At 60.6% G+C, this 14,075-nt stretch overlaps 2 protein-coding genes across 6 annotated transcripts in view; one reads left to right on the top strand and one right to left on the bottom strand.

Annotated features, from left to right (window-relative positions):
- Positions 1-6,677, top strand: part of DNAH17 (dynein axonemal heavy chain 17) — a 101,391-nt gene extending 94,714 nt beyond the window's left edge. The window contains exons 75-80 of the mRNA XM_030295066.1: positions 573-752; positions 1,083-1,265; positions 2,159-2,341; positions 2,690-2,833; positions 3,332-3,557; positions 4,553-6,677. Coding sequence (XP_030150926.1) covers positions 573-752; positions 1,083-1,265; positions 2,159-2,341; positions 2,690-2,833; positions 3,332-3,557; positions 4,553-4,800 — 1,164 coding nt within the window. The 3' untranslated portion in view covers positions 4,801-6,677. The remainder of the gene's footprint in view (positions 1-572; positions 753-1,082; positions 1,266-2,158; positions 2,342-2,689; positions 2,834-3,331; positions 3,558-4,552) is intronic.
- Positions 4,557-14,075, bottom strand: part of PGS1 (phosphatidylglycerophosphate synthase 1) — a 35,452-nt gene continuing 25,933 nt past the window's right edge. For 2 of the 5 annotated variants that reach the window (XM_030295067.1, XM_030295069.1), the window contains exons 8-10: positions 13,373-13,521; positions 8,625-8,764; positions 4,557-4,645 (exon numbers count right to left, since the gene is read on the bottom strand). In XM_030295067.1, coding sequence (XP_030150927.1) covers positions 8,645-8,764; positions 13,373-13,521 — 269 coding nt within the window. In that variant the 3' untranslated portion in view covers positions 4,557-4,645; positions 8,625-8,644. Of the gene's footprint in view, positions 4,646-8,624; positions 8,765-13,372; positions 13,522-14,075 lie in introns of those variants that run through there. The other 3 variants (XM_030295068.1, XM_030295070.1, XM_030295071.1) reach the window with 3 other exon arrangements.

The raw sequence follows: 14,075 nt of genomic DNA, 5'->3' as shown, positions 1-14,075 counted from the left end.
CTGGCTTCGGAAGTCGGGCGTCGCCTTGGTGAGTGGTGGTGGAAAGGAGCGTTCCGGGCTGAGCATAAGGTCAGACGCCCCAGGTTGGGCAGGTGAGCTCCCCTGCTGAAGCTCCCGGTGCTGCAAAGCCCCGCGGGGCACACGCAGCACGAGGGGCGACGAGCCGGGAAACTCGGCGCCAGGCAAGCCCAGCGGGATGGCAAGAAAGACCCACTGGACGGACACACTGCACAGACCAACTGGCTAACAGAAACGGCACCCGAGCGTCCACACCCCCAGTCAGCACAGAATTAAACCGCTCTGGTCAGGAGTCACGGGTGGCTGCACGTTTCCAGGCAGGGGGTCACAAGGGTGGCCCGACCGAGGGCACAAGTCGGGGCTGCAGGGCAGGCCTCGGAGCGGGACGTCCTGGGACACAGAGGCCAGGCCGTGGGCAGAGGGGAGCCACTGGGCAGCCCTTGCCAGAGAAGGCGGGACCCCGCCAAGGGGCGGGGGGAGGGGAGGGGAGGCCTGGTAACCCTACGGAGCAGCGGACAAGAGGACTTCTCCTCACCGCCTCCGTCCTTCCTAAGGTGCCCTGGGACGACCTACGCTACTTGTTTGGAGAAATCATGTACGGCGGCCACATCACGGACGACTGGGACCGCCGGCTCTGCAGGACGTACCTGGCGGAGTACGTCCGGGCAGAGATGCTGGAGGGCGAGACCCTGCTGGCCCCGGGCTTTCAGATCCCCCCCAACCTGGACTACAAGGTGAGGGGGGCCCTCTCTCGGGGACACAAGCTCACCCTGTGACGCAACAGCAGCAAAGGGCAATGCCGTCCTGGCCGGCTCCGGGGGGCCCAGCCTGGCGTCACAGACAGAGTATCGGTGATTGAGCAAGAAGGCCGGGACGGCTTGAAACACAGCCTCTGGGGAGGGGGCGTGGAGGCTTCGTTCATGTGGCTGGGGTGGGGGGTGTTAGAGAACCAGTGGGGTTGGTACAGAGGGCAAGGCGCGGGCGGAACATTCTGGTCAGAAATGCCTCGTCAACGGCGGACACAGGTTCCTTGGCAGCCCTGTTCACCGACCGCCCCTCTGCAGGGTTACCACGAGTACATCAATGAGAACCTGCCCCCCGAGAGTCCCTACCTGTACGGCCTGCACCCCAATGCAGAGATCGGCTTTCTGACAGTCACCTCAGAGAAACTGTTCCGCACAGTCCTGGAAATGCAGCCCAAAGAGACCGACTCAGCAGGAGGCACCGGAGTATCTCGGGAGGAGAAGGCAGGAGTCTCAACACGGCGCCCAGCGGCAGAGAAGGGGCGGGGCCCAAAACCTGGGGTCGGAAAGTGCGTCCCCAGAGAGCAGGCTGGGGCTGCGAGCCGGCTGACAGGCCCCGGTGGGGCCAGTCCCTGGGCGGCCTCCCCCACCTCAGCCTCTAACGTGGCTGAACTGGCCCATGAGCGGCGAGGGGGGAGCTCACCAGTCTGGACGCATAACAGTCCCTCCCCATGAGCTCAGACGACCACGGTGGGCTCACCCCAGTAACACAACCCAGACAACGCAAGACCTCTCCCTGCACTCCCCCTTGCCTTCTCGTGTGCAATCGGCACGTTTACGCTGCTTAGGAAATCCTGGACAGGTTCTAGTAACAGGCAGCTAAGCAGGGGGCTTCCCAGTAAATAGACCGAATTCTGGATCGCAAGACCCTCGATGCTATGAGGCCTCAGGACCCTTTTCTTGGTGTGATGACTGACACCACACATCTCCCGACCGCAGTGGGGTACGTGACCCCGTGCGGGCCACTCCTGGACAGGGTGTGACCACGCGGTCCCCAGGGACAGCCTACACGGCAGACAAGGTCAGATGACCTGACATTCGGGAATGTCTGAAGGCACCAGGCTAGGGTGGTCTGCTGCCCCCGTGGCCAGAGTCCCATGGTCTTGACGATGGGACCCAAACAGTCAAAGCCTGTCGGCCAACATCCTCTCTTCTCGTCAGATGTGTGGCTGCACCTCTGCACCCTGCTGTTCAGACACCCGCCCCCCCCCCGCCCCAGCGCCCTTTGCTCCAGGGGTCCTAGCCGTGTGCATGCAACACAGGCTCCCCGACCTGGACGCCGGGGGTGGGCTGGCAGGTGCGTGCAGTGACGGGGCTTGTCGGGGACTGACCTCTAGGTGAAGGCCGTGCTGGAGGAGATCCTGGAGAAGGTCCCAGAGACATTCAACATGGCCGAGATCATGGCGAAGTCAGCCGAGAAGACCCCGTACGTGGTGGTCGCCTTCCAGGAGTGCGAGAGGATGAACATCCTTACCAACGAGATGCGCCGCTCACTGAAGGAATTGAACCTGGGGCTAAAGGTAAAACACACGGGTCAGCCGGGACCCAGGGACGCGACTTCGGAGGCAGGCTGGTGCCGCAAGCTGACTCACCTCGCAAGGCGGCTGCGGGATGCGGGGGCGGGGGTGGGGACCGGCCCTGGGCGCTAGCGAAGTACGGTCTCCTCTTGGTTCCCTGGTCCTGAGCTGCAGGCCTGCCAGGCCAAGGTGGCGCACACCGGGGCTCCGTGCCAAACTGCTTTCTCTCGAGGGCCCCTGGCACGGCAGTGGGGGGGGGGGGCCGGGGGGGGGGGGGGGGGAAGGGAGAGACAAGGTGCGTGACCGGCCCGGCCTGCATGCCTACCAGCGCCCTGTCCGTTTGTCCCTTAGGGGGAGCTGACCATCACGACCGACATGGAGGACCTGTCCGTGGCTCTGTTCTATGACACTGTGCCCGACACGTGGGTGGCCCGGGCCTACCCCTCCATGATGGGCCTGGCGGCCTGGTTTGCCGACCTGCTACTCCGAATCAGGGTAAAGACCGTCTCCGTGGGTCACAGGAGGCCCGCCCCGCCCCCCAAGGCCTCCGGGACTGTGGCTGAGAGAGGGGTGGGAAGGGGCGGCCGTGGGCCCCGCCAGAGGCCCCCGCCGGCCTGGCCCGTGTCACAGCAGGGCTGGAAGGGCGCGGGCCACACCACACAGACGCCTGACAGTGCAGGCGCTTCCTGCAGCAGGGAGGAAACAGCGGGTCCGAGGCGGGGGCAGCTTCCATAGACCGACACAGCCCTCTCCGCCACAGCCCAAAGACCCAGGGGGGAACCCGTCGGGGAGCTGGCTCATCAAAGCCTCCTTCAGGCCCCCAAGTTGTCCTCAAAGGTTGAGCCCCCCCACCCCCCCATGCCCCTCTTCCCGTTACATTTTAACTGGAGTCGGCGGGTACCGCTGTGGCACAGGTAGGAGGCTGGGCCTCGCTGACCCATCTGTGTGGCTCGGGAAGGTCGGGGCGTCACCCCGATGGCATACTTCCACCAGGAGCTCGAGGCCTGGACGACGGACTTCGCCCTGCCCACCACCGTGTGGCTGGCCGGCTTCTTCAACCCACAGTCCTTCCTCACGGCCATCATGCAGTCCATGGCCAGGAAGAACGAGTGGCCCCTGGACAAGATGTGTCTGTCCGTGGAAGTGACCAAGAAGAACCGGGAGGACATGACGGCCCCGCCCCGAGAGGGCGCTTACGTGTACGGGCTCTTCATGGAAGGTAATGGGGGTGCCGCTCCTGCTGGGCTGGAGGAGAGGCAGTGGCTAGAGGGGCAGGTGGGAGAGGTGCGCGGAGGGGCGGGTGGGCCTGAGGCCCGGCGCCGGCCAGGGTGGGTGGCACGGCTGAGACGGCACGCTCAGACAACAGTCTAGAGCCCGGCCAGCCTGGTTTGGCTTTGCCAAAAGTGGCGTGAGCACCTGTTTCAAGGCAGTGTGGGGCGTGGCCCTCGCAGGACAGCAGAAGCAGGCAGCCCCGGGGCAGCCGGATGTCCGGGGGTGCCAGCCATCCCGTCCTGCACCCGCTGAGGCCACCGGGCAGCCCCGTCCCTCAGACCCGTGGAGCTGAGTGGCAGCTACCGCACCACAGACCTCCGGGCCACGCAGCGACTCACGTCGCCCCCTCACCTAGGGGGTGCAGGGCTTGGCCAGCAAGGGCTCGGGGCTCCCCGGTCCCCATATCAGAGACGAGCACAGCAAGAGTCGCTCTACATGTTTATTTTGGAATTACAGACAGGAAATACAAACACCATTAACAGGGTGAGTAGAAACAGAGCAGTCTGGTTAAAGGCAAATGGAAGTTCCGTGCGCACATACATGTAATCACGTGCACTGTGCGTGCACACGTAGGCTAGACGCTACATATGAAGGGCATCGGGGAACGTTAATCTCCCGTAACATTCAGCTGGAGGTACGATTTCCTGCCACCGAAATTAAGAAGGCTGACGGGTAGGTTCTGGAAACACCACAAATGTAAACGGGTGGCCCCGAGAGCTTTAGGCTGAGCTGTCCCTCAGAGGCACGTGGCGGGGTCCCGGGGGGCACCGTGTGTACCGCATCCCATCCCGGGCCTCCGCTCACAGCTCCGCTTCCAGCCACCCCTGTGCCAGTCCAGCCCCGGCACCCCGCCGGCCCCCGGTGTGGCTCACGGCCAGCACGCCACACGGCGCCCGGGCACGACCCCACGGGCCCCCCTGACCTCGCCGCGCTGTCCTGCAGGAGCTCGCTGGGACACCCAGACCGGAGTCATCGCCGAAGCAAGGCTGAAGGAGCTGACGCCAGCCATGCCCGTCGTCTTCATCAAGGCCATTCCTGTGGACCGCATGGAGACCAAGAACATGTATGAGTGTCCCGTGTACAAAACACGCATCCGCGGCCCCACCTACGTGTGGACCTTTAACCTCAAAACCAAAGAGAAGGCTGCCAAGTGGATCCTGGCGGCCGTGGCCCTGCTCTTACAGGTCTAGCCTGGCTGGCTGGCTGCCTGGGGCCTGCAGCAGGCCCCCCGCTTCCCCAGGGCCAGATCCGAACCCCGACTTCAAACGGACAACAGAAGCTCAATCTTGCAACGGCCACTGATTTTTATAGAGACTGCAGGTTGCTTTTTGTTCTAACCCAGGCACTTTAGAACCACGGAAACGTGGCCTAGCCAGAGGGAGGGGGCAGTGTGGAAGAGTGGGGCACGGTCTGGATTAAAACAGCAAAGTCACTTAGCTGTGCTTGTCTGATTCACGGGGGCCGGCCTGCAGCTCAGCACGGGGCAGCCACCAGGGGCCTGGCACGGGCTTGGGGGTGAGGCCCCAACCCCCAGATCCCGACCTGCCGGAGGGCCGTCGGGTTTGTCTTCTCCCACAAGTGGCACACAGGCTTTGGGTGCGGCGGTCACACCCTCTGGCCCGAGGCTATACGCACACCACCCGCCAGTGAGGGGACAGGGTGTTCCCTCCCAGGAGCTGCCACCTCCACACAGTCCCCTTCTCCCGGAGACATGGGACCTCTCTGGGTTATGACAAAGCCCCTCCCGTCGCCGGAGTTTGGAGACCTGCCACTCCAGAGGCCGCTTCTCCCTCAGGCGGAGCTGCACCTGCCCGCTTTCTAAACCGTGGGAACAGAACATACCAAACATGGACGCCGGGCCCCCCCTTAAACATGTGTGTCCTCGGAGGTCACTCACGTGTCATTTTCACAATAGCGGAGTCCATGGGTCCCTTCTTAACGGACTCGGCACCTTCCTTTCCTCCTGCCCTGGGGTCCCCTCCTCCCCGGGGGGGATTCGGCCTCCACCGCCTAATTGCGAGCCGGGGCCGGGGAATCCTGGCTTCCAGACAAGTGAGGCCTCCCCGCGGTGAACCGCGATCCAGGGGACGCTCACGGCAGCGGACGCGGGAAGGCCGATATCCCCGTCCCTTCGGACAAGCCCTCAGCCTGTTTGTGTTTCAGGCCTTTGAACTTGTCCGGGGAGACAGGACTAAGAACCGTCCCCCCAGGCACACAGCCTGCTGCACACGGCGGGGGTGGCCGGGCTGGAACGACCCAGCTGACACCACAGGCCCGGACTTTCCGTGGCTGTTCCAGCTATGTGAGCGGGCTGCCCTTTGGGGCTGGCTGGGGTAGCGGCACAGACAGGACGGAGTGACGAGCCAGAAAACCGGGGCCACGGGGAAGACAGCCAGCCGGGCCCGCAGACCCCAGAGAAGATGGTCTCCGGGGAAGCCCACAGGCCAGCGCTCAGGCTCAAATGCGGAGCAAAGGGAGCCCTCTGGGAGTATCTGGCTTCAGGCCAGGTTCCATCTGATCCTGAAGTTTCGTGAAAACTTTTTTCCAAGCATTCTCACCAGAGCCACAGGAGCGGAGACCCCCAGAAGACCTAACTCAGAGGACAATTCACAACGGCCCTGGGGCCCGGGAGCTCACAGAAGAGGGAAAATTGCCCATCAAATCCTCCCGCGGGGACTGAGGGTCCAACCCCTTTGGGGCCGCCCCTCAAGGCAGGCAGGACTCTGGGCCACGGGACCAGGCTGCCGGGCAGCCACTCTGCTGGCCAGGAGGGGTCGCTGCTGCCCTTCCTGTCGGAGACAGAGGGCCAGGGAACCAGAGGGGGCGCCAGAGGGCCAGAAAGCCAGCCACTTCTCAGACTAGAGAGAAAACTAGTGGCCACCAGGCAACTCATTTTTAATCCCTGGTAATAATCTCCAAATGGGAAGGCTTTCCAATTTGCCTTTAGAGCCTGAAATAAAACAGCAATTTATTCCACACGTATTGTGGGTAGCCAACAAAATTATCTCCCAACTTTCCAAGAGATGATTCACCTTTGGGTTGCAATCTGGTGCGGGGGGGGGGGGGGGGGGGGGGGGGGGGACAGGGAGTGGGCTAGAAGCCCGCCCTGCGTCTGAAGGTGCCAGCCTGCAGCGCCCCCCTCTGCACCAAGCCCCCACCTCCTAGGGGACCGGAGGGGCTGGCGGAGAGTGCAGGGCTGGGGGGGGGGGGGGGCCAGAGCCGTCTTGAGGGAATTAACAGAGACAAAGGGAGCAGCTGAGTGTGGAGGGCACAGGCTCGATTGCTCAAGCCAGGCTGTGGCACAATGTTTACTCTGGTCCCACAGAATCTGCAGGAATGTGAACGCTGTTTACCGAAAGCCTCTCTCCAAACAGAAACCCAGCGCCCTGGCACATTCTTTTGGCTTCTCTAGTCTAATTGTCCCACAGGACAATTTAATAACTAGTATGAAGGCAAACAGTGTTAACTGATGTGCCACTGCCCCAAAGCAGCAGAGCCACGGCCCCGACCCGATTCCCAAACACGACTCCCACCCACTGAAGCCTGCACGTCTGCCGGCCCTGGGGAGGGGGAGGGGGAGAGGGGAGGGGAGGGGGGAAGGGCTGCAGATGCTCTCGGTCTAAGACGAGGCGCCAGAGCGCCCCGTGCACACAGCCAGAGTGTAGATGAGGCCGGCCTTCCAGAACCCACGAAGGTGACCGCCAGCCCCAGCAAAGGAGACACATAAAGGTGCTTCTGGGCCAACACGCAGCGGTGGAAAGCACTCTGTCCCCCCACAAAGGATGGGCCGCCAGACCCTGGGGCTGAAAGGCCTTCTCTCAGGAAGGCCTCTCTGTGCAAAAGGTTCAAGCACCTGGAGATGAAGAGATTGGGCAGCAAGGTTTTGCAATCTGCTCCTGAAGACAAGTGGGGGCGGGGGCGGGACCTTGGCCTTTGACAAATCTACGCAACAAGAGGTGAGTTTCAAAGATGCCCCGCTGTGAGGTGTTTAGAGCAGATCCAATAAAAAGGGGGTTCATTCATTTGCAAAGAGAAAAACCTGAGGGGAACCCACAGATGAAAGGAGGCTTGACTGACGGTCACCGCACAAGTGTGGACCTTAACCGGAACTTCAAACACATGGAAAAAATTTAATGAAATAAAAATACTTCTAAGACAACTGCAATTGTGAACACCTTCAGGGTATCTGATGACACTAAGGGATTCCAGCTAATGTCTCAGGTGCCACCCTGAGACACAATATCTAGGGGGAAGGGAATGGCAATGTACACACATTCTTTAGGAACATGGGCCCGTACGTAAATATCAAAAACCAAAACCCGATAAAAGAGTTAAAAGTGGCTGCGGGGGAGGGGGAGGGGAGCGCAAGAGGGCAGGAAACAGCTGCAGTCTGTCAGTTTTCTAGCCGTACTTTCTAAATTTGTGTATTATGTGAATAAAATCAAAAGTAATTAAGATAGAGGAAAAACTGAATGATGAAGTTAAATGAGATGTGGTCTTAATGGCAGAAATGTGGCTCCAGCACCCAAGGGAGCCGCTGCCGCCCGAGCCCCACTCCCCCTTCCCTGCACCCCCACACCTGGGGCCGGTCCCATCCGGGGCGTCTGGGGGCGAGGGCAGGCTCACTCGGGAGAGTCCCCCCCTCTACCGGCAGCCGCACCCGCCAGGCCCCCCGCCTGGCCTCCCCGCAGCCCCGCCCGCGGCCGCCTGAGGACACAGCCCAGGGCTCCGGGCGCCAAGCGGCAGCCTCCATCCCTAGATCCCTAGTGGCAGGCTCCTCCTGAGTGGGCAGAGCGTGTCCGGTCTCCGAGCGCCCCTCCCGCTGCCGTCGCCCCGGCCCCGCTCCGTGCCGCCCAGGCCGCCTCACCTACATCCAGGCCTCGAAAACCTGGATGATGACCATGGTGACCCGAGAGACGGAGCCCTCGGGCCCCCCGCGAGGGGACCTGGGAACCCCCCACCCAGCCCGAGGCGGAAGCCACCAGCCCCCCCCCCCCCAACCCCGTGGCCTCACCGGGCAGCACCTGTCCGTCCTCAGAAGAAGTTCTTGATCAGCGGGGTCACCATCTTTACCCACAGCTTCACCTGCCGACTCGGCTGCTCGAAGGTGGCAGACGATACCACGCCTGAGCACAGGTAGAGCTGCTCCTGCTCCTGAGGAAGAGGAACAAACCATCAGGGCCTCCCGCGGCGCCGGACAGACGACGCGACATGGGGAGCCCCCCAGGGGTGGGAGGGGGACGCTGGCCCGTGCGCCACCCCTTCCCTGGCAAACAAGCTCGGGAGCCCCGGCTTCGATGCTTTCGGAACGCACAGGTGTATGGAACAGGCGACACGGAGGGAAGTACAGCCGGTAGGAAAAATACTTACAAGTGACCCCACTAAACGAGGTAGAGCAACTCACAGGCACGATTTTTAATTTTAACTTTTTAGGACTTAATTTTTTTTAACGTTTATATTTATGTTTGAGACAGAGAGAAACAGACCGTTGAGCGGGGGAGGGGCGGGGGAGACACAGAACCCGAAGCGGGCTCCAGGCTCCGAGCGGTCAGCAAAGAGCCCGATGCGGGGCTCGAACTCATCAACCGCGAGATCGTGACCTGAGCCGAAGTCGGACGCTGAGCCACCCAGGCGCCCCTCAAAGACACGAGTTTTAAATGGGACGGTTTTTCTTTTCTCAAGTCAGCAAAAAGTGGCTTTGTGATATCGTGACCCTGTGCCGACAAGAGGTCGAGGAAACAGGCGATCTCGTGCACTGCTGATGGAAACGGGTCACGCCTGCTTTCTAGAGAGCAACAGGTATGAAAGCCTTAGGAAGCTCTGCTTGCAAGAATTTATCCCAAGAAAGGGGCCCCTGAGTGGCTTGATCAATGAAGTGTCCCACTCTTGATTTCAGCTCAGGTCACGATCTCACAGTTCGTGAGACTGCGCCCTACATCGGGCTCTGCGAGGACGGTGTGGAGCCTGCTTGGGACTCTCTCCCTCCCTCTCTCTCTGTGCCTCGCGCACTCGCTCTGTCTCTGTCTCAAAATAAACGTTTTTTTTTTTTTTAAAAAAAAGAATTTATCCCAAGAAAATAACTATGCACTCAAGATTTTTGTATGCTGATTATCTGTCACAGCAACATTTATGAAGAGGGGAAAAACTGGAAACCACCTAAATGTCCAACACCAACTAGTCAAATATAATAAACCCCCAAGACAAACCAGCATTCACCACGATATAATCGTGTTCTAGAAGAACGACACAGAGAATATAATCCTAATGTCGTTAACAAGAAACAAGCTATGCCTCTCACAGGCACAAAAAATGAGAGGGAATCCTCAGAATGACTTCCATGAATGGAGGAGAAGGTGTCTTCTAAGTTTTCTTCATGTCCACGATGAATGTTTACTTTATATTTAAAAACAAATTAAAAAACAAAGAAGCCTTCTCTTAAGCTGTGCTTAGAATCTTTGAGAGGAAGCTTTTTTTTTTTTTTTTTTAAAAAAAAAACAAAACAATACACCCTCCAAGTCCCGTGTTCCCATTAATAAGGTATTTGAAGAAGCAGCGGGAAAGTGACCCTGACTGCTTCCACCACTCAGGGCTGAGACAGCGATCCCTCTCTGGACCTTGCATCACTCCCTCTAGAAGACACCAACTTCATCATAAGGACCGACTATCCCGCAACATCATAAGGACTGGACCAAACGGCCTCGAAGGCCCCGCCCACTGTAGCAGCAGGGGGCACCAAAGGGAGCTCGGGGAGGGCACGGCCCATGGCGCCAGGGAGCTCACACTCCCTTCCTGGGGGCAGCGACGCCCCAGCGAGAGCAGGGCAGAGGACACCTCACCCTCCAGAACACGAGGAAGCTCTGGGAAGTGTCCACGTGGAGGGCTGGGCAGACCCGGGGCCCCAACCGCATTTCTCCTGCATGGTTTTCAGGCTCACGGCCTTTGCCACACGGAGCAGGGCACGGGCGGCACGACAGCTCTCACCCTCAGGCCTCCTAACGGCAGCAGCGAGGGCCCCAGTCTCCAGCTGGACGTGCCTGCCGGTGTGCAGATGTCTCCACAGACCCAGCTTTATGTGTTCAGATGGACACTCAGCCAAGAGTTCAAATAGATTACCAGAAACACTTAAGTTTCCTCATAGACCCCACAACGGGGCTGGAGAAGGAAGTCAGCTGATCAAGGTCACAATGCTGTTCAAGGGAGTCTTTCTTGGGTCACAAGTGGTAAACCGTGTTCTCCGAACAAAACCAGGAAGCTTTCAGTTTTTATCGTGCGCACTAAGTCAAGGGAGGGACTTCGGATTCTGATAAAAATACCTCTCTATTCCCAAGGCCCAGCGTGCTACAAATAGGACCCTTCCCAGTATCCCAAGGAGAGCAGGGACAGGGGCAGCCGGGGTTTTAGGGACTTTCTAGGCTGTGGGGCCACTGTATGGCTGGGCAGCCCCAGGATCAGGCACTATACGGGCCACCTGGCAGGGTGGGGGGAGGGCGAAGTCCCAGCATGCAGGCATACAGGTGGAACTGCCTAGAAATGAGTCTCTGCACTCCAAAGCCACAGAAATCAATGTACCCCTGAGGAAGGGAAGAGCTAAGAGCTGCAACAACCCTCCCACAACCCAAAGCCCCTGGGATTCAGGTTTGGGAAGAAAAGGAAAATATCCCAAATATGTCATTTAGGGAAAGAGCTGCTGACCACAACCCACCCTGCTTCTCTCAAGATCCAGGATGTGGGTTCAATCCCCTTCCTTGGGCGGGGGGGGGGGGGGGGGGAGGGGGGAGCGGGGAAGCGGCCAGTACCAGGACCCTGGGCACAGGCCTGGGGGACGCGCCCCCACAAATCAACCCAGATTGTGGAGAACTTGTCCCGGCCCGAGGCCAAGTTCACACCCACAACTCTGTGCTGACCTAGGGCGGAAGTTCACGCAAGTCCAGCAGACCCCGCTGGGGCGCAGCCCTGACCCTCTCACACCAGTGGCCCCGACTGGAGCTTCAGCTCTGAGGCTTCCTCATTTTCTGGAAGCCTCACGGTAGCAAGAAACCTGCTGAGCAGATCGGATTCCGCACCGGCCACCCAGAACACAGCCACCGCCACTTCCTCTCGCCCCTGGTCGCGAAGGCCTTCCCGGCACCAAGGCCCCACTGGCCGCTGACAGGATTCCCAGATGGCAGAAGGCAGGTCCCAGGGAACAAGGCAGTTACCGTTTCCTTGTCCAGCAACAAAGGCTCCAACCGTTTCGCAACACTAATTCCCAAACACTGGAGAATAAAAGCTTAACAAAGTCAATAGCCGAAGCTTCTGAGGTCTGGCCTACAGCAGCGTTATCTGTATTCCTATGACTCAGGAGGGAAGCTGGCACCTTCCATGGAAAGGCTTTGCTGTAAAGGTCACAAATTCACGAGCCCACAGCACCGCCCTGGTCTCCTGCACAGGCACAGCGCTGGCGCTCTCCGAAGTCCAGCAGCACTGCCACAGGCAGGCACAGAGTCCCACGAGAGCACCACGGAATGCTCAGAAACCTTCTGTTTTCCTCTGAATGTAAAATGAAATATTACACCACCGAAGGAGGGCCAAGACAGCTGCTGACTCTTTGGGAACCACCCTGCGACCTGCCCCGGTGAGGAAACCAGGTTCTCCCCACTGCTGCTTCGGGCCCGAGCCGGCCGGCAGCACGGGGCCCAGGGTCTCCAACCCCAGCTCAGGACAAAGGGCTGCTCTCCCCACTTCCAAGTGGGTCTTCCAAGGGAAGCAGGAGGATCCTCGATGGGCCACCTGTTCCCGATGGCCAGCATACCCCGTGCCGAACCACCAGAGCACGCCCCACCCCCCATGCTCAGGACAACGCCGGCCTCTCGTCTCGGACAGAGGAACAGAAGCCCTGTCCCAGCTGCGAGCACGAGGAAAATAGCACAATGGTGCCAAGACGCCGAAAGTCCCCGAGGAAAAGGGGGCCTGTTCGGCCAATCGCCATCCCCCTACGAGGGGGAGGGAGCTGAGGCAGCCAAGGGTTTCTGCTGGGTCCCACACATCGCCCACCTCCAGACTCTGCAAACACACCACGAGGGAACCCGGCTGCTGGCTGGCACACTTCCAGACCCTCCCCATCACCTCCTGCGCCTTCAATCCCAAGCCAGAGCACTACCAAAGGAAACCACCGGGGAGTGAGATGGAAGCCAGGTGATCGGTGCACAGGGACGCTAGGGCATATGAACCTAGGAGCAGGACTGTCCAAGCCCTGGCAATGACTCAGTTCGCCACGAAGCCCCTCTGCACTGGCACTCAGGGCTCCTTACGAGGTCTGCCTCTTCTCTGCGTCCCCTGGCAGAGACACTGGCTCCCGGAGTACCCTTCCTGCCTGCGGGGCAAGCCTTCCTGCTGAGGCTGTTCACCAGAGGCCCCGAGTGAGCCTGGCTCCTCCCCCTGGTGGCCCTTCACACGGACGTGCGTTCTTACAAGAGGCCGGGGACCACAACGGATTCCTAATCTGCGTCCACGTCCCAGTGAGAAAACAATGCTCTCCTCCCGCACTGAAAGGATCCCCCCGGGGCTGTGGGGTAGGGGCCCCTCTGGGGAGCGGCCACATCTCAGGGCGGCCCCACAGCAGGTTTCTCTCGGGACCGCCACCAGCAGACTGGGAGGACTCGCTTCTTTCTCACGCGGGAGGCGATGGCGGAGACGGCTCTCGGGGGACCCGGTGAGGTGAGCAGGGCCGAGCACCCAGCTACCCACCCCTCACCCCAGGAAATCCCACTCGTCCCAACCAACCTGGTGAAGCTGCTGCTGCAGGGCCCGGCTCTCCGTCACTATGGCGATCTGGGCCTCCAGGTCCCGGTGAACTGACCTGTACCCAAAATTAGGAGAGCCAATCAACGTGAGGCAGGGCAGGCTGCTCCCTGCCAGGTACAGCCAGAGGCCTGCAGGGAAAAGGAAACGTGCAGACAGGAAATGAGCATCTGCTGAGAGCCTCTCCACGCTTCGCTTCGTTCAACCTAAGGGAAAAGCAGCCCTGCCGGGAAGGAGCGGTCGGGCAGGACGTGCTCTCCGCCCGGGCGCTGTCAGGAGGGCACGGACCCCCGGCATTCCCAGGAGGCCGCCTCCTCCTCTCTTGCCCGAGCACGGCGAGAAGTGGGCTCTCCAGGGAACCCCAGAGGCCGCTGCTCAGGTTCCGCTCTCACGGCCCCGTGCGGCAGCCCCTCCCGGAGACCTCAGGGCCCCTAGGCCCCCCTCCGAACTGCCTCAGCCACATCTTGGCCACGGAGACGCGGAACCCACCCTGGCCAAAGGCTCCACGGCCCCGCCACGAGCACTGAGGGGACGAAGTAAGCGCACCAGAGTCCAGTCCGCACCTGCTTCTCGGGAAAGACACCCCCCCTGTGCTAAGAAGGTGGACGAGGGAACGGCGGGTTCGTCCACCCAAGCCCGCAGGCACGGGGCTGTCCCACGGGTGAGACAGAGGCTCTTGGTAAGC

Source organism: Lynx canadensis, chromosome E1 (genome assembly GCF_007474595.2).
Source record: "Lynx canadensis isolate LIC74 chromosome E1, mLynCan4.pri.v2, whole genome shotgun sequence".
Taxonomy (NCBI): Eukaryota; Metazoa; Chordata; class Mammalia; order Carnivora; family Felidae; genus Lynx; species Lynx canadensis.
Note: the sequence above shows the minus strand (reverse complement) of the source record. Positions and strands in the feature narration are given on the sequence as shown.